Source organism: Ovis canadensis, chromosome 2 (genome assembly GCF_042477335.2).
Source record: "Ovis canadensis isolate MfBH-ARS-UI-01 breed Bighorn chromosome 2, ARS-UI_OviCan_v2, whole genome shotgun sequence".
Lineage (NCBI taxonomy): Eukaryota > Metazoa > Chordata > Mammalia > Artiodactyla > Bovidae > Ovis > Ovis canadensis.
In genome coordinates this window covers 222118108-222143721 of record NC_091246.1, presented here as the reverse complement: position 1 = coordinate 222143721, position 25614 = coordinate 222118108, and the positions used below count along the sequence as shown (strand labels likewise).

Sequence of the window (25614 nt, the reverse complement as noted above, 5' to 3'; positions counted from 1 at the left end):
GTAAAGGACAGTCTGGAAAAAGGATGGCACAAGTACATGGAAACAAGTGCTCTATGGACCATTGGGACAGTTAGCATGTGGTTTGAATACAACCATAGAATGTCAAGAGATGAGATGGATACCCTTATTCTGTGAACTGTAAATTCAAAGAAATGGAGAGATTCTCATTAGACCAGGTGCAAAAAAGGTTTTAAACTCGTCTATACTGACTTCTCCCTGCAATGTTTTAAGCTGGGAGTGTTTATTCTGGATTAGAGTCACTTTGTTGTTTGGACTCCACACACAGTCTGGCTAACCTTTTCAAAGAAAGGTTGATTTTTCTTTTAAACAACTAAGGCAAACTTTAATAAAAATTGGAGAATAATTTAGGGGACATGAGACCTAATTTGGAAATAGAAATAGACCAGAAGCATTCAGTGTGGTGTTTTGCCTATTAAGATTTGAAGGTATGTACTTAAAGGCGTGGTATGCCAGAGATTTCTTAGAATACGACACAGTGGCATCGTTAGCAGATCATTAAACATAAGGAAGATTTGCAGTGTGAAGCGTCTTTGAACATTCCACCATTCCCAGTTATGTCATTCATTAAGTTCCTTCTGAGCATCTCCTCTATGTTATATCTTTTGTCACTGACACCAGCCGTACAATATCTGTAGCTTCCACAACTAGAGGCTTGTCTCGTCAGTTCTCATTCTAAGATACTCACTTTGCTGGGTGCTTACGTATATATATGCCACTTAGCTTATGACTAAGCAGTTGATTTAGTGAATACTGTTCAGCCTTGAAGGATTTCAGATTTTATGCATGATCTGGTTTTGAAATATTTTCTGTGGTTTTTTTTCTTTTGCCCCTTGTTTTAAATTTCTTGCTATAGAGCAATTTAGGAGCTGTAATTGGACTAAAGCTACTTTTTCTTCCAAGTAAAGAGCGTTTGACCCAAGGCTTAAATGAGAAAAATCTTTTTTCATGAATTGCGTAAGTGTTGGTTGCGACCTGTCTTACCTTTAAGACTGTTAAGAGTGATTTCACTCTGTCAATAACTTATGGTCTCTGTGAGTATTTAGGTAAGGACCACTTTTCTGATTCGAGGTTCGTATTGTTTTTCTGAAGTGTGGGCTTTGTTATTATTCATTGGTCTTCCTCATTACTCTTCTCACTCTCCTTTAATCAGCATGAAGCCTGCAATCACGGGCACCTGAAGGTAGTGGAATTGCTGCTCCAGCACAAGGCGTTGGTGAACACCACTGGGTATCAGAACGACTCACCCCTTCACGACGCAGTGAAGAATGGGCATGTGGACATTGTCAAGCTGCTGCTCGCCTATGGAGCCTCCAGGGAGGCAGTGTAAGTAGTTCACCTTAAAGCCCATTTTTTTTCTGCTGACTTTTTATTGAAACCAGGTCTTTGATGAAGCAGAGACTTTACTACCTAAGTTGATGACTGTTTCTTTTTTTTTTTCACAACTATATTTAAATGTGGCCAATATATTCTAGACTTAAAATCAGCATTCATGCCCTTTTCCTTTATAATTCTTACGTGTCGAAGGGAGGTGTACTCTTTTAATTCAGAAAGTTTTCAGATTAATTTTGGAAGCTTCGAGTTTCTGGAAAAAGTCATTCAGTTTTTATATAGATTGACTCATACTTATTAGTAAGGCAAGAGTTAGAAGCCTGTAAATAACTACTTTGTATGTTCCCTAGCACTTTAGAATTGTTGTAAATCTTCTGTTCCTTTTCTTTTCCTGAATATTTAGTATAACCCCATTTAAAATATGTAAGAATTCAGATGTTAGGGAAGTGCAGTCAAATTATTTCTTAGATTATTCAAATCATTCAAGTGAACCTACAGGTAAATTGTTTCCCAGTATTGGAGCACAGAGACACATCAGTGAATGCTGGCGGCTGCATTTTAAAGTTGCTGTTGTCAGGAGTGTCACAAGTAAATGCTGCATGTGGATTTTATATCTGTAATCTCTAACTTGGTTCATGTCTCCCTATATATTATTTTACTCTTTTTAATTAATGAAGTAGTTGGAATGAAAATGCAAGCATTGCCTCTCTGTTTACCCATTACTGCTGCAGGTTTGGAAGTAGCACACAGAAGTCAGGACTTGCTCTGTTTACAGAAGGGAATAAATATTACAAAATGCAGATCTTCTAGGTTTCATTTTATAAAAAAATAGGTAATCATAAAACATAGTTGAAAGATAATAATGCAGGAATCTACTATACCTTGGTGCTGTTAGTTTTGGTGCTTTTAATGTCCTTTATTTCTCATCACGTGATAAGGTGGTTGGGGCAAGCTCAGAAAATACATCTCTTCTATTTCTTAAATTTTTAAAAAAATTTTTTACACACACGTCACATACATGTGTATTAGACTAGGCCGTGTGTTTGTGTGTATGTGTACATATATACATGTGTAACAGGTATGACCCTCTTGTTGGGATAGCGATCCATTTGGTAGAGCAGGTGGTTGCTTTGTTCAGGTGAAGCAGAATAGTTCCTGTTCATGGGCGCTTAAATCAGCCATGACTACTCTAACGAATGGAGCACTGGTCAGGGTGTTAGGGATTCCAGCTTTTATTTGTGACTCCATTTTTGCCTTTATGGCTTCAGTCAGGGTCGTTTCTGTGCCTTGGTGTCCTCACCTATAAAACATGGGTGATGCCTGCTGCTTTTCTATTTCTTCAGAGTATAGTGGGGATTCATGAGCCAAAACACAGGGTCAGTTGTATGGTTTGTACACCGTGATTCTTCACTACACTGTGAAGCTCATTAATACACAGGGTGTGGGCCTAAAACGGTAAGCGGGTCTGCTTTCAGAAGTGCCTTCTCACATGGCTGTGTTGTTCCCAACAGGGCTATGGGGTGAAGCAGCAGGTGTCGGCACACCGCTAGCCCGTTACTGTCCAGTAGATCTTCCTGCACTGATGGAAACGCTCCGTGACAGGTGCAGGCACTCAGTAGCCACTGGACATCTCTTATTATTCAGCACTTGAAATGGAGCTGTTGCTACGGAGGAAATACATTTTAAAATATATTTTAATTAATTTAAATAGTCATATACGCCAGATGGTTACTGCATTGGCGAGCTGGTTGGTACCGTTTGGATAGCAGGGAAGGCAGGTTTATTTGGTGACTGAAGTCAGGAATGATTTGGGGTAGAGGTTACTAAGGGAACTGTAGGACAATTGCAAGAGTTGATTTAATTTAAGGTGTAACAGACCGGGAGCTATTTCTAAACATCATTATTCCTTCTGTTCTGGACTGTTGGTCATCATACTTAAGTATTTTCTGTATTTCTTGGTTTCTGTTTTATCTTGTGATAATTGCTGTTGACCTGATTAGCCTCGCCATCTCCTTTTCAGATTACTTTTCATACTACACAGCCCAAGAGCTTTCAAAATATACAGTTCTGGCCAAATGACTTATTTGCTTAAAACTCTTCCCGGTAACTCTTAACGTTTTTAAAACAGAAGTCAGACTTAAGAACTTGATTTGTAGAGCCTCATGTGGTCCAGCTTTCCTCGTCTCTCCAGCTCTGTCTCTCTAGTCCCTCCTGTCCCCCTTCTTCAACTTTTTTTGCACTAATGAAGTCGCTCAGCTGTGTCCGACTCTTTGCGACCCGTGGACTGTAGCCCACCAAGCTCCTCCATCCATGGGATTCTCCAGGCAAGAGTACTGGAGTGGATTGCCATTTCCTTCTCCAGGGGATATTCCTGACCCAGGGATCGAACCCAGGTCTCCCACATGGCAGGCAGACACTTTAACCTCTGCACCACCAGGGAAGCCCTTAAATACAAGAATATAGTCTCTCAGAAAACCTCCTATAGAGACACAGAACTTCAGATTCAAGTGCTAACATCAAAGATTTCAAGGGAGGAAAGGAAGCCAGGTTGAAAGACGAGGGGGAGGAGGTGGGAGTGGGGGGCCGTCTGGCCTTACAGACGTCTCCTGCCACCTACAGACACCCAGGTGTTATGGGACTTTTCCCTGGGCCTCCAGAGAAGGGAGGACTGGAACTCGGCCCTACCAGAAATCAGACCAGACCAGAACCAGAGGAGGTGATCAGTCTCCAATCCTCAGCTCAGGCTGAGGGCCCTTCGACCAGATTCCTGTGTCCAGGACCTGGAGACTAGAAAAACAGGGAAGGACAGGAGGGGTTAAGGAGAGGAAAGAGAGAGGGAAGGGGAGAGAGGGCAATAGAGTCTCTTGTTCCTTACTGGTCAGGGCACTCTGGCCAGGTTTTGCACTAGCCTTTCTAAATTTTTATTTCCTTAAGATGTGCAAAGCTGTTTTGTCTCCTAACCATCAAATATGCTTTTGGTCTGTGTGGTATGTTCTTCCTTTGGGTTTCATCTGAGGTATGGTTTGTTTTTCGCTGGCCTTTGCGAGTCCTTCGTATATGGTGCTTCCTCCTGGTTATAAGGCCCTCCTGAGTGCCTGATGTAGTCTGTTGTTGTTCCGTCACTAAGTCGTGTCCAACTCTGCGACATCATGGACTGTAGCATGCCAGGTAGTCTGAACCCACAGTTATTTGTAGAGTGAATTGGTAAGTCTTTGAATGCATAAAGAGTTTCCCTTGTGGCTCAGCTGGTAAAGAATCTTCTTGCAATGTGGAAGACCTGGGTTCGATCCTTAGGTTGAAAAGATCTGGAGAAGGGAAAGGCTCCCCATTCTAGTATTCTGGCCTGGAGAATTTCATGGACTGTATAGTCCATGGGGGTGCAAAGAGTTGGACATGACTGAACAACTTTTACTTTCATTTTTCTGAATGCATAAAGGGCTTCCCTGGTGGCTCAGATGGTAAAGAATCTACCTGCAATGCAGGAGACCTGGGAAGTTCAGTTCATTCCTTGTGTTGGGAAGATCCACTGGAGAAGGGAATGGCAACTCACTCCATTATTCTTGCTTGGAATATCCCATGGAGAGACTGGTGGGCTACAGTCCATGGGATCACAAAGAGCCGGACATGACTGAGCGACTAACACTTGCACTTTTCTGAATCCATAAAATGATGATATGTTTTTTCATCTCTTGGTTAAAGGGACAGACAAGGTGAAAATAGGAATTGCCTCCCTCTGCTCCCAACTTCACTATAACTATGAAGAGAATGTGTAAATCTAAGTTTCCGTAAGCTGCACCTTATCTCGGATGGTAGAACTGGTTCCCGGTATTCATCGGCGTGAACAAACGATGTATGCTCCCTGGGCAGAATTGTTAGTCTCTTGTCCATTGTTCATTCCTATTCCCTTTTGTGGGATCAAGGCCGCCCAAAGTAATTCTAGCCTTGACATTTTTAAGGTCTATTTTTCTTTCTGCCAATGTTCTATATATTGTTTTTCTAGAGTTAAGTATTAACAGGTGAGAACAGATGAAATTTGTTCCTGTGCTTTCCTCCATATCTGAAATAGAGCATGGGGAGGGGCTCGTGGAGACTTTGTAGGGTTTTTACTACTCTTGTGTTTTTTTCGCCTTAAGTTCATTTTCCATTTAAGCTGTTAATATCTCAGACTCTGAAATCTGAGTTGATAGGTGTGCTTCCACTTTTTTCTCTGCTTACCATGTATTTTACTCTTAATATATCTTGTCTCAGAGTAACCAGGACTAGACTTTTTCCATCTCTAGAAGAAGGGTAGAGACGAGAAAGGGCAAAAACTGTTCTTTTATCCTTCCTTCTTTGGCCCTTGGTGCTTTGGCTAATTGAAGTTGTAGATAAATAGTGTCCTTTTGCCTATTCTAAATACCATTCTTTAGCTCTAGAAGAGACATTTTGGAATCTTCATTATCTCAAAGCTAAAGGCTTCTTTCTATTTAGATGCTTTCTTTTCCTGAATTTCCAACAGAATGCGTGTTAGATTTTTCTCTTATCCTTTACATCTTCTTCTCCCCAATTGTTTTATCTGCTACTTTTATTCTAGTAGATGTGAACAGACATTTATGTTAGTGGTTACAGAATAGTATGATACATGTCTTCATAGCTCAATGCCCCCAAGATTCCATGAGTATCTAGGATAGGGGCTAGAAATAATGACTAGAGGAAATCATGCAAGGTTTCCTAGAGGATGTAGCACTTCAACTGAATTTGAAGAAGAAGGATAAGAGGGTGGACTTTGCAGAAAGAGGATGATGGTTGCTAAGGTACTAGGCACTTGTTTCACTTCTAGGAGCTGATACAAGACTGGAATGAAGGGAGGGAGGACGGTGAGACAAGAGGCCAGAGAAGGTGGGCAGAGGCAGTGAAAGGCCTTGTGTGCTAAAGAGTTCACATATGAAGTTGAAAATTTTCACCTCCACACTGGGAAGGAATCCAATTGAAAAGGTCTGTTCAATAATCAAGGGGAGAAGTAAAGAGAAGGATCAAATGATCATATATTAGCTTTTATTTTGTATTGCATTTGTCACAGTTTCCAGAGCAATATTATAAAATAATAGTGATAATCTTGGCATACTTGCTTTATTCTCATTTTAGAAAAAATATTGGCCATAGGTTTACAGGTCAATATTAAGGTTGTATTAAAAATAATGATCTTGTCGTACAGATGGCTGACAGAGACATGAAAAAATACTCAAAATCACTAATTATTAGAGAAATACAAATCAAAATATAATAAGATACCACCTCACACCAATCAGAATAGCCACCATAAGAAAAGTCTATAAATAGTGAATGCTGGAAGGGTGTGGAGGAAACACTGTTGATGGGACTGTAAATTGGTACAGCTACTATGGAAAGCTATATGGAAATTCCTTAAAAAAATAAAACTAGAGCTGCCATATGATCCAGGAATCCCACTGCTAGGAATATATCTGGAGAAAACTTTAATTGAAAAGATGCATGCCTACAAGTGTTCATAAAAGAACTATTTACAGTAGCCAAGACTTGGCAGCAACCTAAATGTCCGTCCACACAGACGGATAAAGAAGAGGTAGGATATGTATACAGTGAAATAATAAAAGCTGGAATACTAATGGAACATTACTCCAAAATAAAATAGAATGAAATAATACCATATGCAGCAACATGGATGGACCTAGAGATTCTCTTCAGTGCAGTTCAGTTGCTCAGTCCTGTCCAACTCTTTTCGACCCCATGGACTGCAGCACACCAGGCCTCCTTGTCCATCACCAGCTCCCAGAGTTTATTTAAACTCATGTCCATAGAGTCGGTGATGCCATCCAATCATCTCATCCCCTATTGTCCCCTTCTCCTCTTGCCCCGAATCCCTCCCAGCATCAGGATCATTTCAAATGAGTTATTTCTTCGCATCAGGTGGCCAAAGTATTGGAGTTTCAGCTTCAATATCAGTCCTTCCAATGAATATTCAGGACTGATTTTCTTTAGGATGGACTGGTTGGATCTCCTTGGAGTCCAAGGGACTCTCAAGAGTCTTCTCCAACACCACAGTTCAAAAGCATCAATTCTTTGGCTCTCAGCTTTCATTATAGTCCAACTCTCACATCCATACATGCCTACTGGAAAAACGGTAGCCTTGACTAATCAGGTCTTTGTTGGCAAAGTAATATCTCTGCTTTTTAATATGCTGTCTAGGTTGGTCATAACTTTTCTTCCAAGGAGCAAACGTCTTTTAATTTCATGGCAATAGTCATCATCTGCAGTGATTTTGGAGCCCCAAAAAATAAAGTCTGTCATTATTTCCATTGTTTCCCCATCTATTTGTCCATGAAGTGTTGGGATAAGATGCCATGATATTAGTTTTCTGAATGTTGAGTTCTAAGCCAAATTTTTCACTCTTCTCTTTCACTTTTATCAAGAGGCTCTTTAGTTCTTCTTGGCTTTCTCCCATAAGGGTGGTGTAATCTGCATACCTGAGGTTATTGATCTTTCTCCAGGCAATCTTGATTCTAGCTTGTGCTTCATCCAGCCCAGCGTTTCTCATGATGTACTCTGCATATAAGTTAAATAAGCAGGGAATATACAGCCTTGACATACTCCTTTCCCTATTTGGAACTGGTCTTTTGTTCCATGTCCAGTTCTAATTGTTGCTTCCTTCTCAAGAGTGAGGTCAGGTGATCTGATATTTCCATCTCTTGAAGAATTTTCCATGGTTTGTCATGATCCTCACAGTCAAAGGCTTGGGCATAGTCAGTAAAGCAGAAGTAGATGTGTTTCTGGGACTTTCTTGCTTTTTTGATGATCCCAGCAGCTGTTGGCAATTTGATCTCTGGTTCTTCTGCCTTTTCTAAATCCAGCTTGAAGGTGTGGAAGTTCATGGTTCATGTACTGTTGAAGTTCATGTACTGTTGGCTTGGAGGATTTTGAGCATTACTTTACTAGCGTGTGAGATGATTGCAATTGTGCAGTACTTTGAGCATTCTTTGGTGTTGCCTTTCTTTGACATTGGAATGAAAGCTGATCTTTTCCATTCCTGTGACCACTGCTGGGGTTTCCAAAGTTGCTGGCATATTGAGTGCAGCACTTTCACAGCATCATCTTTTAGGATTTGAAATAGCTCAACTGGAATTCCATCACCTCTGCTAGCTTTGTTCATAGTGATTCTTCCTAAGGCCCCCTTAGTTCACATTCCAGGATGTCTGGCTCTAGGTGAGTGATCATACTATTGTGATTATCTTGGTCGTGAAGATCTTTTTTGTATAGTTCTTCTGTGTGTTCTTGCCACCTCTTCTTAATATCTTCTGCTTCTGTTAGGTCCATACCATTTCTGTCCTTTATTATGCCCATCTTTGCATGAAATGTTCCCTTGGTATCTGATTTTCTTGAAGAGATCTGTAGTCTTTCCCATTCTGTTGTTTTCCTCTATTTCTTTGCATTGATCACTGAGGAAGTCTTTCTTATCTCTTCTTGCTCTTATTTGGAACTCTGCAGTCAAATGAGTGTATTTTTCCTTTTCTCCTTTGCCTTTAGCTTCTCTTCTATTCACAGCTATTTGTAAGACCTCCTCAGACAACCATTTGGCCTTTTTGCATTTCTTTTCCTTGGGGATGGTCTTGATCCTTGCCTCCTATACAATGTCAGGAACCTCTGTCCATAGTTCTTCAGGGACTCTGTCTATGAGATCTAATCCCTTGAATCTTATTTCTCACTCCACTGTAAAATTGTAAGAGATTTGATTTAGTTTATATCTGAATGGTCTAGTGGTTTTCCCTATTTCCTTCAATTTAAGTCTGAATTTGGCAGTAAGGAGTTTATGATCTGTACCACAGTCAGCTCCTGGTATTGTTTTTGCTAACTGTAGACAGCTTCTCCTTCTTTGGCTGCAAAGAATATAAACAATCTGATTTTGGTACTATCCTACTGAGCTATTTATCTTAGGTTGTCATATCAGAGGTAATCACAGCAGAGATTATCATACTGAGTAAATCAGAAGGAAACAGACAAATAGCATATGATATCACTTACATGTGAAATCTAAAATATGATACAAATGAACTTATTTATGAAACAGAAACAGACAGACATAGAAAACAAACTTATGGTTATCAAAGGGCAGTGGGGGTAAGAGAGGAATAAATCAGGAGTTTGGGATTAGCAGATACAAACCACTGTATATAAAATAAAGAGCAAGGTCCTACTGTGTAGCACAGGGAACTCCTGTAATCAATATCCTGTAATTAACCATAGGGTAAAAGAATATGAAAAAGAATATATATATATATATATGTGTGTGTGTGTGTGTGTGTGTGTATATGTGTATGTATTTATAAATGTATGTATGTGTGTATAACTGAATCACTTTGCTATATACCAGCAACTAGCACATTGTAAGTCACCTACACTTCAATTTTAAAAAAAGATTTTCCTTCCGGTTATTTTACCATTTTTAAACAAGACTGGATTTTATTTTATTAAGTGATTTTGAGATGATCTTGCACTTTTTGCCTGTTGATGTTACTACCACATTTAAAAATATTACTCCATGTTGCATTGTTGGGATAAACTTAGTGTATTGTGTTAATCTTTACACAAATAGTTCGTATTAGTTTCCTAGGATTTATTTAAGATTTTGCATCTATAGCTATAAATTAGAATAATTTGTTCTTTTAACTTCCATTTTTTACTTTCAGGTTTCGATGTTAAAATGATACTTATAGTTCTTAAAAATAACCAGGATGCTTTCCACCTTCTCTGGTCTTGGGTATGTGAATAGAGTATCTAACAGAAATAATTCCCACCCTACTTCCTGTTTCTCATTCCCTGTCCTTTGTCCCCAACCTGACATAACATTATTTATTTTGATCACTTTCATATAGTATATTTGGAAATATCTCTCAATTTGGTTACTACTAGTAGTTATCTCTCTGAAATTCTAATGTATTAACATTAGAATTTAATGTATTGAATTAATTAATGAAATTAATTAATGAAATTCTAATGTATTAACATTAACCTATATTCTACTAGGTTAATATAGGTACTAAAGAGAAGATGGACTTTTTCTTATCCTTTTAATTTATCCTGAAATTGTCCCTGTGAACTATGAAACTAAGTTATCTGTTTTGTAGTTAAATCTGAGACCATATAAATGTATACTTCTTACTTTATCTTTGATTTTGATTTAATTTTAATATTCTATTTCTTTACTGTTTTCTTATAGTCACATTTTGCTTAGAATACTTTCATAATGTGCTTTGAGCTTTTGCTGTGCAAACTGGCATTTTTCAAATGGCTCTTGCATTTGAATATAGTATTAATTTGCTTTTTCAAATCCTAAAAGATGATGCTGTGAAAGTGCTGCACTCAATATGCCAGCAAATTTGGAAACAAAGGTCCATCTGGTCAAGGCAGTGGTTTTTCCAGTGGTCATATATGGATGTGAGATTTGGACTATAAAGAAAGCTGAGCACTGAAGAATTGATGCTTTTGAACTGTGGTGTTGGAGAAGACTCTTGAGAGTCCCTTGGACTGCAAGGAGATCCAACCAGTCCATCCTAAAGGACATCAGGTGTTCATTGGAAGGACTGATACTGAAACTGAAACTCCAGTACTTTGGCCACCTCATGCAAAGAGTCGACTCATTGGAAAAGACCCTGATGCTGGGAGGGATTAGGGGCAGGAAGAAAAGGGGACGACAGAGGATGACATGGCTGGATGGCATTACCGAGTCGATGGACATGAGTTTGAGTGAACTCTGGGAGTTGGTGATGGACAGGGAGGCCTGTCGTGCTGCAATTCATGGGGTCGCAAAGAGTCGGACATGACTGAGCTACTGAACTGAACTACTCCTTCAAAGGAAAGTTATGACCAACCTAGATAGCATATTATAAACCAGAGACATTACTTTGCCAACAATGGTCCATCTGGTGAAGGGTATGATTTTTCCAGTAGTCATGTATGGATGTGAAAGTTGGACTATAAAGAAAGTTGAGCACTGAAGAATTGATGCTTTTGAACTGTGGTGTTGGGGAAGACTCTTGAGAGTCCCTTGCAGTGCAAGGAGATCCAGCCAGTCCATCCTAAAGGAGATCAGTCCTGGCTGTTCATTGGAGGGACTGATGTTGAAGCTGAAACTCCAATACTGTGGCCACCTGATGCAGAGAGCTGACTTATACTGGGAAAGATTGAGGGCTGAAGGAGAAGGGAATGACAGAGGGTGAGATGGCTGGATGGCATCACTGACTCAATGGGCATGGGTTTGGGTGGACTCCGGAAGTTGGTGATGGACAGGGAGGCCTGGCGTGTTGCGGTTCATGGGGTCGCAAAGAGTTTGACACAACTGAGCAACTGAACTGAACTGAACTGATAAATTAGCTTAGCTCTGAATTTACTGTGTTTTGCATGAGACATTTACCCATTGTTACCCAGGAGGGAAAATTTGTTCTAGTTTTAACTTCATATATGAAAATAAATTTCATATCTTCTGTGTTTCTTTGTTGCTTAGAAATATGTTGATAAGTGTTTAAAACCTCATAGACTGTCCTTTCCCACGGCTTTCTATGTGTCTCAGAGTGAACCTAAAACAGAACTATTCCAGAAACATGAGAAGTATGTTGAGTGTTTGGAGCATATCATATGCTGTTTTTTGTTTGTTTGTTTGTTTTAACAGAAATAGATAGAGTTCAGGATTTGATACTTGGTCAGAATAGGAAAGACTAGAGATCTCTTCAAGAAAATTAGAGATACCAAGGGACCATTTCATGCAAAGATGGGCTCAATAAAGGACAGAAATGGTCTGGACCTAACAGAAGCAGAAGATATTAAGAAGAGATGGCAAGAATACACAGAAGAACTGTACCAAAGAGATCTTCACGACCCAGATAATCATGATGGTGTGATCACTCATCTAGAGCCAGACATCCTGGAATGTGAAGTCAAGTGGGCCTTAGAAAGCATCACTGCAAACAAAGCTAGTGGAGGTGATAGAATTCCAGTTGAGCTGTTTCAAATCCTGAAAGATGAGGCTGTGAAAGTGCTGCACTCAATATGCCAGCAAATTTGGAAAACTCAGCAGTGGCCACAGGACTGGAAAAGGTCAGTTTTCCTTCCAATCCCAAAGAAAGGCAATGCCAAAGGATGCTCAAACTACCGCACAATTGCACTCATCTTACGTGCTAGTAAAGTAATGCTCAAAATTCTCCAAGCCAGGCTTCAGCAATACATGAACCGTGAACTTCCTGATGTTCAAGCTGGTTTTAGAAAAGGCAGAGGAACCAGAGATCAAATTGCCAACATCTGCTGGATCATGGAGAAAGCAAGAGAGTTCCAGAAAAACATCTATTTCTGCTTTATTGACTATGCCAAAGCGTTTGACTGTGTGGATCACAATAAATTGTGGAAAATTCTGAAAGAGATGGGAATACCAGACCACCTGACCTGCCTCTTGAGAAATCTGTATGCAGCTCAGGATGCGACAGTTAGATCTGGACATGGAACAACAGACTGGTTCCAAATAGGAAAAGGAGTACGTCAAGGCTGTATAATGTCACCCTGCTTATTTAACTTCTATGCAGTGTACATCATGAGAAACGCTGGGCTGGAAGAAGCACAAGCTGGAATCAAGGTTGCTGGGAGAAATATCAATTACCTCAGATATGCAGATGACACCACCCTTATGGCAGAAGGTGAAGAGGAACTAAAAAGCCTCTTGATGGAAGTGAAAGAGGAGAGTGAAAAAGTTGGCTTAAAGCTCAACATTCAGAAAACGAAGATCATGGTATCCGGTCCCATCACTTCATGGGAAATAGATGGGGAAACAGTGTCAGACTTTATTTTTCTGGGCTCTAAAATCACTGCAGATGGTGATTGCAGCCATGAAAATAAAAGACGCTTACTCCTTGGAAGAAAAGTTATGACCAACCTAGATAGTATATTTAAAAACAGAGACATTAGTTTGCTGACTAAAGTTCGTCTAGTCAAGGCTATGGTTTTTGCTGTGGTCATGTATGGATGTGAGAGTTGGACTGTGAAGAAGGCTGAGCGCCGAAGAATTGATGCTTTTGAACTATGGTGTTGGAGAAGACTCTTGAGAGTCCCTTGGACTGCAAGGAGATCCAAGCAGTCCATTCTGAAGATCAGCCCTGGGATTTCTTTGGAAGGAATGATGCTAAACCTGAAGCTCCAGTACTTTGGACACCTCTTTCGAAGAGTTAACTCATTGGAAAAGACTGATGCTGGGAGGAATTGGGGGCAGGAGGAGAAGGGGACGACCGAGGATGAGATGGTTGGATGGCATCACAGACTCGATGGACGTGAGCCTGAGTGAACTCTGGGAGTTGGTGATGGACAGGGAGGCCTGGTGTGCTGCAATTCATGGGGTCGCAAAGAGTCGGACATGACTGAGCACCTGAACTGAACTGAACTGCTATTAACAGAATTTTCATTTGAAAGATGTAGAATTCTTAGAGTATAGTATATACATTGGACTTATTCCACTACTGTTGTTAATTTTTAAAATATTCATCTTCAATAACAGATAATTTATATTTTATAGCTGTTAGGAATCATGTTGCTGTTTTGAATTTCTCTGCCGTTTCTTGTTTCATCACAAATTAAGTGACTTGAAAAATTAAAATCTGTGTGTGTGCAGTTTCATAGTTGTTCATAAAGGATTTCATCGTGCACCGTCTTGGTATCCTGTCATATGTTATAGGTTTAGTATTAGTAAAAGTGCTCTTTCATGTGTTATTTGGGATAGACTGATTTATACGTGCAAGTGCAAGTTTAAATTAGCCCATCTCTCCTTCTCCCCTTGTACTAGTGGTCAAGTTCATCTCCGGGACAGCTGTAGGTGCATGTCTATTCATCATTCTTTTTTTCTTTTAAGTTTTTATTGGAATATAGTTGATATAAAATGTTGTGTTAGTTTCTGCTGTACAACCAAGTAAATCAAATAAACATATACATATTTCTTGTTGTTCAGTGGCTAAGTCATATCTGACTCTTTGCTACCCCATGAAGTGTAGCCCACCAGGTTCCTCTGTCCTTCACTGAATTTCAGAGTTTGCTCAAAATATATACATGTAACCACTCCTTTTTAGATTTTTTTCCCATTGAGAAGAGTTCCCTGTGTTACACAGTAGGTCCTTATTAATTATTCTGTCATTCATGAGGGGGAGGACATTGAAGGCCTATACTATATTCTGATCTCTGCCTTTGGGGTAAAACTGAAATGTTAAACACCTGAAAAAAAGGCTGAAATGTTAAAACACACTCCAATAAGTACTTTCTTTTTATTAGCCTTAGTGATGAGAAAGAATCCGAGTGAGGATTGTGTCTTTCATTTTTTTTTATCCTTGTATTGTATCCTATGTGTGTGTGCTTAGTCACTAAGTCATGTCCAACTCTTTGTGACTCCATAGACTATAGCCCACCAGGCTCCTCTGTCCATGGGCTTTTCCAGGTAAGGATACTAGAATGGGTTGCCATTTCCTCATCCAGGGGGTCTTCCCATCCCAGGGTTTGAAGCTGCATCTCCTGTGTCTTCTGTGTCTACTGCATTGTCAGGCAGATTCTTTACCACTGAGCCACCTGGGAAGCATGTAGGACAACATAAATCTGCACGTGTTTTAATGTTGCTAAAAAACCAGGCTTCTGTCTTTCTTTCCCTTTAGTGCACATCCATATTGTCATTACTGTACATGCATGAAGTATGTCATAAAATTGGGGAAAAATGAAGAGGCCAATACTTGAAATATAACTTATATTCCCAAATCTTCATTTTGTTTTTGTCTCCTCAAAAATGCCAATCTGATAATATTAATAACAAACAAATATTGAGCTCTTACTGTTTTCCAGGTGCTGTCTTAAGTGCTCTTGATACATTAATTCATTTGGTCCTTATATATATTAATCCTACAAAGTGAGTTATATTCTCATCATACAGATGAGAAAAGAGACATAGGAGATTCAGTTCAGTTCAGTTCAGTTCAGTCACTCAGTCGTGTCCAACTCTGCGACCCCATGAATCGCAGCACGCCAGGCCTGCCTGTCCATCACCATCTCCTGGAGTTCACTCAGACTCACATCCATCGAGTCCGTGATGCCATCCAGCCATCTCATCCTCTGTCGTCCCCTTCTCCTCCTGCCCCCAATCCCTCCCACCATCACAGTCTTTTCCAATGAGTTAACTCTTCACATGAGGTGGCCAAAGTACTGGCGCTTCAGCTTTAGCATCATTCCTTCCAAAGAAATCCCAGGGTTGATCTCCTTCAGAATGGACTGCTTGGATCTCCTTGCAGTCCAAGGGACTCTCAAGAGTCTCCTCCAACACCACAGTTCAAAAGCATCAATTCTTCGGCACTCAGCCTTCTTCACAATCCAACTGTCACATCCACACATGACCACAGAAAAAACCATAGCCTTGACTAGACAGACCTTAGTCGGTAAAGTAATGTCTCTGCTTCTGAATATACTATCTAGGTTGGTCATAACTTTTCTTCCAAGGATTAAGCGTCTTTGAATTTCATGACTGCAGTCACCATCTGCAGTGATTTTGGAGCCCCAAAAAATAAAGTCTGACCCTGTTTCCACTGTTTCCCCATCTACCTCTAAAGTCATACAGCTATTGAGTGGCAGAGTGAAAAGTGAAAGTGAAGTCGCTCAGTTGTGTCCGACTCTTTGCGACCCTGTGGACTGTAGCCTACCAGACTCCTCTGTCCATGGGATTTTCCAGGCTTTAGTACTAGAATGGATTGCCATTTTCTTCTCCAGGGGATCTTGCCAACCCAGGGATCGAACTTGGTTCTCCTGCATTGTAGACAGGACGCTTTCTAAATTCAGGCTGTCTGGTTGTATAACCCCAGCTCTCAGCTGTCCTGCTGTGTTGATGCCTCCCGCCTGCTGATAGCCGTTCAGGGAGCTGTTCAGGTTCCTTAGTCCACCTCTTCAGCTCCTTCCTTTTCGTTTCAGGTCACAGTTTACATTTCCAGAACACTGCATTCTTTGTCTTCTCTGTCTTTCTTCCTCTTTTCTTCTTTCTTGGTCTTCTCTCTATATTTTTTGGTGTTTCTCATTTTCCACACTAGCTCATGTCAAGGCCTTCACACAAGCTTTTCTCTCTCCCGGGAGATTCTTATTGTACTTCTGTATCTCCTTTTATTGTTTCTCTTCTCATGTCTATGCACCTTTACCAAGCTTTAAAGTTCTTCTTGTTTTCTTTCCTTGGCTTTTGCCCCACTGAGCTCTGTGAGGCCCTTTTATCTCGTTGGTTCTTTAGTGACTAAGAGAACTTAGAAGTACTTGAGTGCATGACTGTTTGCCAAACTGATCACAAAATGACGTTTGTAGCTTTTCCCCTAGGTGGACAGAATTGCCTCTTGGTGTCCACAAAGGACTTGGAACCGTCCCCCCATGGATACCAAAATCTGGTACTCAGGTCCCTTAAATAAAGTGGCATGGTATTTGCATATAACTTACACATGTGCGTGCCCCTGTGTGTCAAGTTGCTTTAGTCGTGTCCAGCTCTTTGCGACCCCATAGCTTGTAGCCCACTAGGGGCTCCTCTGTCCATGGGATCATCCCGGCAAGAATACTGGAGTGGGTTGCCATTTCCTACTCCAGGGTATCTTCCTGACCCAGGGATTGAACCCAGGTCTTCTGCATCTCCTGCATTGGCAGTCAGATTCTTCACCACTAGTGCCACCATGCACTTCCTCCAGTGTCCTTTAAAGCATCACTAGATTACTTATAATACTTAATACAGTGTAATGCTATGTAAATAGTTGCTAGTACATGACAAATTCATTTTGTTTCTGGAATTTCCTAAAAAAAATTTTCTTTCTCTTCTTTCATGTTTTTGATCCACTCACTGTTAGTTGAATCCATGGATATGGAACCTGTGGAAATGGAGGGCAGGCTGCATGCACATATACTCAGTCTATGTGTGTTAAATAAATAAGTAAATAAATAAATGATTATTACCAGTTGTGATATATATACATTATGTATACTAATACATATATGCACTTTTGTGTTGAATCTATTTACCTCGGTCAGTTACAGGTCAGCAACAATGACCCTCCAACATTTCTTATTAATTTTTCTGTAGTAAAAAAGCAGTAATTTATGGACACTTAGATTGTCAAGATTTTAAACTAAATTTTTGAAGAGAAATTTAAAATCGTCAGTCGTACCTTCAAAACTTTTATGTGAAATATATTTAAAATTATTTACAATCAGCACTAAAGAAATAGAGCAGGAATATATCAGAGGAAAAAAGGTGGTCAAATTGGCTAATATAACGTGTTGTGAAGAAACCAAAAAAAATTGGAACCAGAAAGATACTTCCCTGGTTAGTGACTATATAAAATGTTTTACTTATCAGTTTTTATGATTTAGTATTGATAAAGTATGTTATCTATATGTAGTCATTTGCCATTCACTGAATCATAAAGAGATTTCTTTGATAGGTCGTAAGAGAACTGAACTGTCAAAAATGGTGCATATGAAAGTTGTTAATATACCGTCCTGCACTACGTGTAAATTCAGCACTGAAGATGTTGATGTGTTCCTATATTCTGAAAATAGTTTTAATTATACTGGTGTTACATTGACCCATAGTTTAGCCAGTAGACATTTATGTTTTTCTGCTTTCACAGCTCCATGCTGTCTTTGTCTCTGATGACTGTTGCTTTATGCCTTATTTGTGACATTCAGTTGCTCAGTCATGTCTGACTCTTTGCAGCCCCATAGCCTGCAGCACTCCAGGGTTCCCTGTCCTTCATCATCTCCTGGAGTTTGCTTAAACTCATGTCCCTATCATCCTCTGTCACCCGCTTTTCCTCTTGCCTTCAGTCTTTCCCAGCATCAGGGTCTTTCCAGTGAGTTGGCTCTGCATCAGGTGGCCAGAGTGTTGGAGCTTCGGCGTCAGTCCTTGCAATGAAGTCAGGGTTGACATCCTTTAGGATTGACTGGTATGAACTTGCAATCCAAGGGATTCTCTAGAGTCTTCTCCAGCACCACAGTTCGAAAGCATCAATTCTTTGGAGCTCTGTCTTCTTTATGGTCCATCTCTCATGTCTGGACATGACTACTGGAAAAACCATAGCTTTAACTGTACAGACCTTTGTCAGCAAAGTGACGTCTTTGCTTTTTAATACACTGTCTAGGTTGGTGATAGCTTTTCTCCCAAGGAGCAGGCATCTTTTAATTTCATGTCTGCAGTCATCTTCTGCAGTGATTTTAGCACCCAAGAAAATAAAGTCTGCCACTGTTTCAATTGTTTCCCTATATTTGTTTGCTGTGAAGTGATGGGACCAGATGCCATGATCTTCATTTCTTGAATGTTGAATTTTAAGCCAGCTTTTTCACTCTCCTCTTTCACCTTCATCACGAGGCTCTTTACTTCCCCTTCACTTCTGCCATTAGGGTGGTGTCATCTGCATATCTGAGGTTACTGATATTTCTCCTCACAGCCTTGATTCCACCTTATGCTTCATCCACCCCAGCATTTTGCATGATGTACTTTGCATATAAGTTAAGTAAGCAGAGTGACAGTGTACAGCCTTGACGTACTCCTTTCCCTATTTGGAACCAGCCCATTGTTTCACGTCTGGTTCTAACTCTTGCTTCTTGACCTGCATACAGTTTTCAATTTTCCATGTTCTATTTGGCTTAGACACATGAGCAAAAAGTAATTAGGCTCTTTAACCTGCATTAATTCCATCCATTTCATAAATCACATTGCTTATTCCCCCAACAAGCCCTTCACATTCATCTTCCAAATTCTAGTTTCTAGTCCTGAGTTTGAATTCATTTTATTTGTGTGTGTGTGTGTTTTTAACCTCCTGTAAAATCCATCTCACATTTCACCTCATTATTTGTGCCTTGATTAATACTTTTTAGTTTTATACTTACCTATTGGAAGAGTATTTGTCCTCAGTAGGATTACAGGCAAAGACAGTGTTTTCTAAGTATTATGTATTCCTCCAAAATAATCTGTTTTAAGGTTAAGGTTTTAGATTAAAGTATGTCAGAAAATAAAGAACATGCTATATTTAAGAACATTTAGGAAAAAAATTGTTCTATAAGCTCCCTTGGTAACCCATTCTAATAGCAAATTATTGATACTTGTTCTGCATCCATGATATTGCAGTAAATCTAAAGCAAACATAAAACACTTCTTCCTTATATAGTGATGGGGAACGATTGATTTATCATGTCGTCAGTTAATACTTGATCACATCAACAGTCCCTTGTGGCTTTTCCTCTATGTATTACCTATTTTTTTTTAAAAAGAGTAAATCTAAGTATATTTTAAACTGATTTTTGACATAAAATGTAAGCAAAGTATTCATTCAAATATATCATCCTGGGGAAAAAGTTTTATGCCTTTTTTGTGCCCACATAATAAAGGAGAAATCTTACATATGCTCTGTCTTCTCTTGCTATGGTTTTTGAAGGTGTCACATAAAAACTTGTGCCTAATTCCAAATTTCAGTGGTCCATGGCAAAGCAGTATCATGACAGAATTTAATAGACTGCATCTCCCATGATGCAGGACTAAGGGTTAACTGATTATTTCAGTAGCATTTTTAATGTGCCATTCTCCAGTTCATTAGCAATGCAGGAAGGCTAAGCGTTTAGCAAATTGTGTATAAGCAGAAGCCATCGATAATCCAGGAAGAGAAATCACATGTTTAAAAACAATATTGAGGTAGTATGCTTTGTGTAGTAAGGACTCTAAATGACTAGAATCTTGCTAGTCATTTTATGAAGCAGTTTTTTAAAAATTGTAAAAGCATCTTCCTTGTTCAGAGACCTTTTTTTTTTTTTTTTTTAATTTAAAGCCTTTTTAAGCTGATTTGGTTCTTTGGAAAGTACTTTCATTTAACATTTTTAAATGTTGTCATGGTTCTCTTCAGTTTGTATTTGTATAAAATAATTATGCTGTAGTTACTGTGCATTAAAGTACACTTGATTGGGCTCTTAAATTTCATTTCCTTGGAGAAATCTACATTTGTCTTTGATAAACAGTCTCTATGTCTGCACTGATTGATTTTTTTAATGCATATAGTGTGACTTTTTTTGTTTATTTTTGCATCTGGGGATAGAAGATCTAGCATATTGATTCCTTTTTGATTGTCATACTTACAACGTATGTATGTGAGGAGATTGTGTATTTGGTACATGGGCATAACAGATAATAAAATTGAGAAATGTCAAGTGTAATAGATGAGATCAGCTCTCTTTTGAAAGAAAACGAACTTATCTGCTTTGAGAGTGAAAGTGAAAGTCGCTCAGTCCTGTCCGACTCTTTGCAACCCCATGGACTATACAGTCCGTGAAGTTCTCTAGGTCAGAACACTGGAGTGGGTAGCCTTTGCCTTCTCCAGGGGATCTTCCCAACCCAGGGATCGAACCCAGGTCTCCCGCATTGCAGGCAGATTCTTTACCAGCTGAGCCACAAGGGAAGCTCCCGCTTCTGCTTTAAATGTATAATAATTTGGGAGGACCCAATTTCCAGTGCAATAACTGGTGTCATTCTTTTTGTAGTCAGAAAGTTGAAATACAGATGATTGTATTATACTTTGGTTTGAGAAAAACTATTGCCAGAAGAAAGACACATGCTATAAGACTTGAGCATGTAAGGGAATCTGAGAATACACGTTGATCAGAGTTTACATAGCACTTGCCCAAGGAGAAAGAGTGACTGAGCCTGATAGTCGTGAATAGCAGTCATTAGAGAAACATTTGCTGTGGTTCATTTCTTTTCCCAATCTACCATCAAAACAGCTTTCTCTAAGATCATTAATGACCTTGACTCTAAACCCAGTAGGTGCTCGTATCTCTCATCCCTGCGCTCTCAGATTTGACACCTTCATTTCTCTCCCTCTTAATGTTTCCCTGTTTCCATGCAGATCTTTTCCTGCATGTTTGATACAAATTTAAAAGCTCATATTTTACCAAGTTTATAATTTTATATCCTATTTAACACATTGCATTTTTTTTACATGAACAATAATGACTGCTGTATGGATATCCCGTACTCTGAAAACCAGAGAAGGTTTCAAAAGACAGGTTCAGTTTAGAAAAGTTTTCTGCCATGATATAATGCATTAAAATCATTTTGAAACTGTATGTAAAGAAGTAGACTATTAGACAAAGTGCTGTAATTTTAACAGTGTCCTTATTGAAATATGGGCGATATGGAATATTGTTAGAAAGAATAGAAGGAAAGTGAGACCTTTGTCAAGTCAGTGGAAGCTTTCTTTCAGTGAAGTAACAGCCATATCATGTGTCTGAGGTCTCTTGCATTGTAATGTTCTGTGACTCTCAAATTAGTGCAGCAGGGAAGTCTGGGTCGCTTTCTGAACTCCATCAGTTTATTCTGTGATGGCTGTAATTATTATAGATTGTAGTGTACATACACATTAAAAATTAATTTTAAAATGCCCTGTTTACTACTTTATTAAATTGTCATGTGGCATAGTTTTCCTTCTAGTGAATCTAAATACCTATCTTGTGAATTTGTCTAATTTTTGTATTTGTTTATATAGACTACAGAGCCTGTAACAGCTATAGTAAGTGATTTTTATTTGCATTTGGAAGCATGTAATCAGCCCATAGTGATTAATGATTATGAAGCTATATTTTCAAATAAGAATTTGAATACCAGTACGGAGTTGTGAAAAAAAAAAATCATGTTTAAGTAACAATATATTCAGTTAAGAATAGTTCCTATAATGGTCTGGTGTTAAATTGAAATTTCACATCTTTTTTTCTATTTTCACATATTTTTTCTATTTTTCAGCAGATTGTAGTTCTTGATTCTTATGCCTTATATGAATTCTTTAGTCATTTATTTTCAAAAAATTGTGTCTTATTAGGGAAGTTGAAAAAATTGTTCCGCTAGTGTATTCATTTATTTAAAAATCAGATCGCACATTTTATTTACTTAAACCCATCTGTACTTATTTTACCAGCAACATATTTGGTCTGCGGCCTGTGGATTATGCAGACAGTAAAGATATGAAATCACTGTTGCTGCTACCGGAGAAGAAGGCGTCCTCATCAATCAGCCATTGCTCAGTAGTGAGTATGGATGTAGCCTTGGGACATTTATGTGTTTTATTTAAATTGGTTATAAAATTTCTAGTTAGTGAACTGCTTTCATTCACCAGTTGAGCACTTTCTATAAAGTAGCTGTTGTGATTTCAAAGACATAATCAGAATAAATCAACAAATATTTATTGTTTTCCCCCCTCCATATATTAGGTAGCATTCATATAGCAGTAAATATGACTGATAGAACTCTTATTCTCAAGAAGTATACTTTCTAATGAGAGCTAGGAAAGATACAGACTGTTGATATATATACTAATATAAATGAAATAATTTTTGAAACTTACAAATGAGTTCTTTGAAGAAGACTTTATAAAGTGTAACTAGACTGGAGGTTGTGGGCTTCAAGAAAGGTACCATTTTACCTGGGTCATCCAGGAGAGCCTTTAAACATCTGATATTTGGTCGGAAACCTGATTGATGTCAAGGGAGCACCCAGGTGAATGTCTGGAGGACAAGTGTTCTAGCAGGGGGAACAGCAAGTGTGTAGGTCCCTCAGTGGGTGACCTTGGTGTGTTTGAAGGTTAGAGAGAAAGTCATTATTACTGGTGACTCAGTTCAGTTCAGTCGCTCAGTCGTGTCCAACTCTTTGCGACCCCATGTACCGCGGCATGCCAGGCCTCCCTGTCCATCACTAACTCCCAGAGTCCACCCAAACCCATGTCCATCGAGTCGGTGATCCCATCCAACCATCTCATCCTCTGTCGTTCCCTTCTCCTCCTACCCCCTATCCCTCCCAGCATCAGGGGCTTTTCCAGTGGGTCAGCTCTTTACATCAGGTGGCCAAAGAATTGGAGTTTCAGCTTCAGCATCAGTCCTTCCAGTGAACACCCAGGACTGATCTCCTTTAGGATGGACTGATTGGATCTCCTTGCAGTCCAAGGGACTCTCAAGAGTGTTCTCCAACACCACAGTTCAAAAGCATCAATTCTTCAGCACTCAGCTTTCTTCACAGTCCAACTCACACATCCATACATGACCACTGGATAAACCATAGCCTTGACTAGACAGACCTTTGTTGGCAAAGTAATGTCTCTGCTTTTTAATATGCTGTCTAGGTTGGTCATAACTTTCCTTCCAAAGAGTAAGCATCTTTTAATTTCATGGCTGCAATCACCATCTGCAGTGATTTTGGAGCCCAAAAAAATAAAGTCTGACACTGTTTCCACTGTTTCCCTGTCTATTTGCCATGAAGTGATGGGACCAGATGCCATGATCTTCATTTTCTGAATGTTGAGCGTTAAGCCAACATTTTCACTCTCCTCTTTCACTTTCATCAAGAGGCTCTTTAGTTGTTCTTCACTTTCTGCCGTAAAGGTAGTGTCATCTGCATGCCTGAGGTTATTGAAATTTTTCCCAGCAATCTTGATTCCAGCTTGTGCTTCCTCCAGCCCAGTGTTTCTCATGATGTACTCTGCATAGAAGTTAAATAAGCAGGGTGACAATATACAGCCTTGACGTACTCCTTTTCCTATTTGGAACCAGTCTGTTGTTCCATGTCCGGTTTTAACTGTTGCTTCCTGACCTGCGTATAGGTTTCTCAAGAGGCAGGTCCGGTGGTCTCGTATTCCCATCTCTTTCAGAATTTTCCAGTTTATTGTGATCCACACAGTCAAAGGCTCTGGCACAGGGCATGTCTAAGAGTAATGGGAAAACCACTGAAAGAATTTAAAGCAAGGAATGGTATAATCTGATTTATACTTTAGAAAGTTCACTCTGGCAGCTTCTAATCAGAAGATGAGGCAGCAGCAAGAATGGCAGCAGGGAGATTACTTGGACTCTTTCTTGGTAAAGAAGAGAGAGAGACCATGATGACCTGGATTAAGGGAACAGCAATGGAAGCTGTGAGAAGTAATGAGATTGGTATGTATTTTTGAGTTAGTGCCAACAGAACTTTTGGATAGATTATAGGCGAAGTGTGGAGAAAGAGTAGAATTAATATGACTTAGGCTTCACTGTTTTCTCAGATGGTAAAGAATCTACCTGCAGTATGGGAGACCCAGGTTTGGTCCCTAGGTCAGGAAGATCCCCTGGAGTAGGAAATGGCAACACAGTCCAGTATTCTTACCTGAAGAATTCCATGGACAGAGGAGCCTGCGGGTTATAGTCCATAGGATCGCAAAGAGTCAAACCCCACTGAGCGACTAACACTTCTGCTTTTTACTTTAGCAATGGAGGAGATGTGGGTGCCATTTGCTGCCTTGTGGAAAGAATGCCTATTTCTTAGGAACCTGTAGTTTAGTCGGGAATATGGATGTAAAAAAAATTAATATACACTGCAGTGAATTTGTAATAGATGCCATACAAATATATAGTAGAGTCTTAAAGAAAGAAGCTGATTTTAGGAGGGATCGGAAGAGAAGGTAACATGATGTCTAAGTAAGCCTTTAAAGGTACAAGTTTTAGCAAGATATATAATACTGTGTTATATTGGCTGCAAATAACAGAAAACATTCATTCAAATACTTAAAGAGTGTATTCTCTTAAATAATCTTAGTATACCACAGCTCTTGTTATAATTTGGCTTAGCAATTACAAGGCTGCACCAAAGATCTAAATTCTTTCTGTTCTTCTGCTTCACTATCTTCAGTGTGGTGGCTGTGTCCTCACTAATCTCCCTCCTGGTGATTGTAGGGTGATTGCCACAATTCCAGATACAACAGTGTCCAGCATTAGGACTGAAACCTTTCCCAGAAGCCTTCAATGAACTTCCTCTGATGTCTTATTGGTCAGAACTGGTCACATAATTACTTTTGACATACATTGTGGTTGAAGGTAGGGTCAGTCTTTGAAGATCTGAACAGAATTGGGACTCTACTAGAGTCTAGAGGGCGTGAGGAATGGATTTTCATTGCCCACTGCAGTCAGGTACACGAAGCAGAAATAGAAGCCTAGATCTAAGGAACAGCTGCTCAGAGACAAGGAGACATAAAGGACCTTAGAAATTTGAGAAACTAGAATTTAGTGTGAGAGGAGCATGAGGTGCATTAAAGAGAAATTGGAAGTAAAGACCTGGGTTGGGATCAGATTGTGAAAGACCTTGAGCTCTCTGTGGAGGAACAGAGACTTTATTCCCCAGTTAGTGAGGCACCCTCAGTAGAATGGGACTCTGGGGGATAGTGAGGGTGGGCT

At 39.5% G+C, this 25614-nt stretch overlaps 1 protein-coding gene across 3 annotated transcripts in view; it reads left to right on the top strand.

Moving 5' to 3' along the window:
* Nucleotides 1-25614, top strand: part of BARD1 (BRCA1 associated RING domain 1) — an 88994-nt gene that overhangs the window by 45003 nt on the left and 18377 nt on the right. For all 3 annotated transcript variants that reach the window (XR_011254674.1, XM_069578279.1, XM_069578280.1), the window contains exons 6-7: nt 1172-1344; nt 22344-22452. Coding sequence is in view for 2 of the 3 variants with exons in the window: in XM_069578279.1 (XP_069434380.1) it covers nt 1172-1344; nt 22344-22452 (282 nt within the window). In the remaining variant the exon portion in view is untranslated. The remainder of the gene's footprint in view (nt 1-1171; nt 1345-22343; nt 22453-25614) is intronic.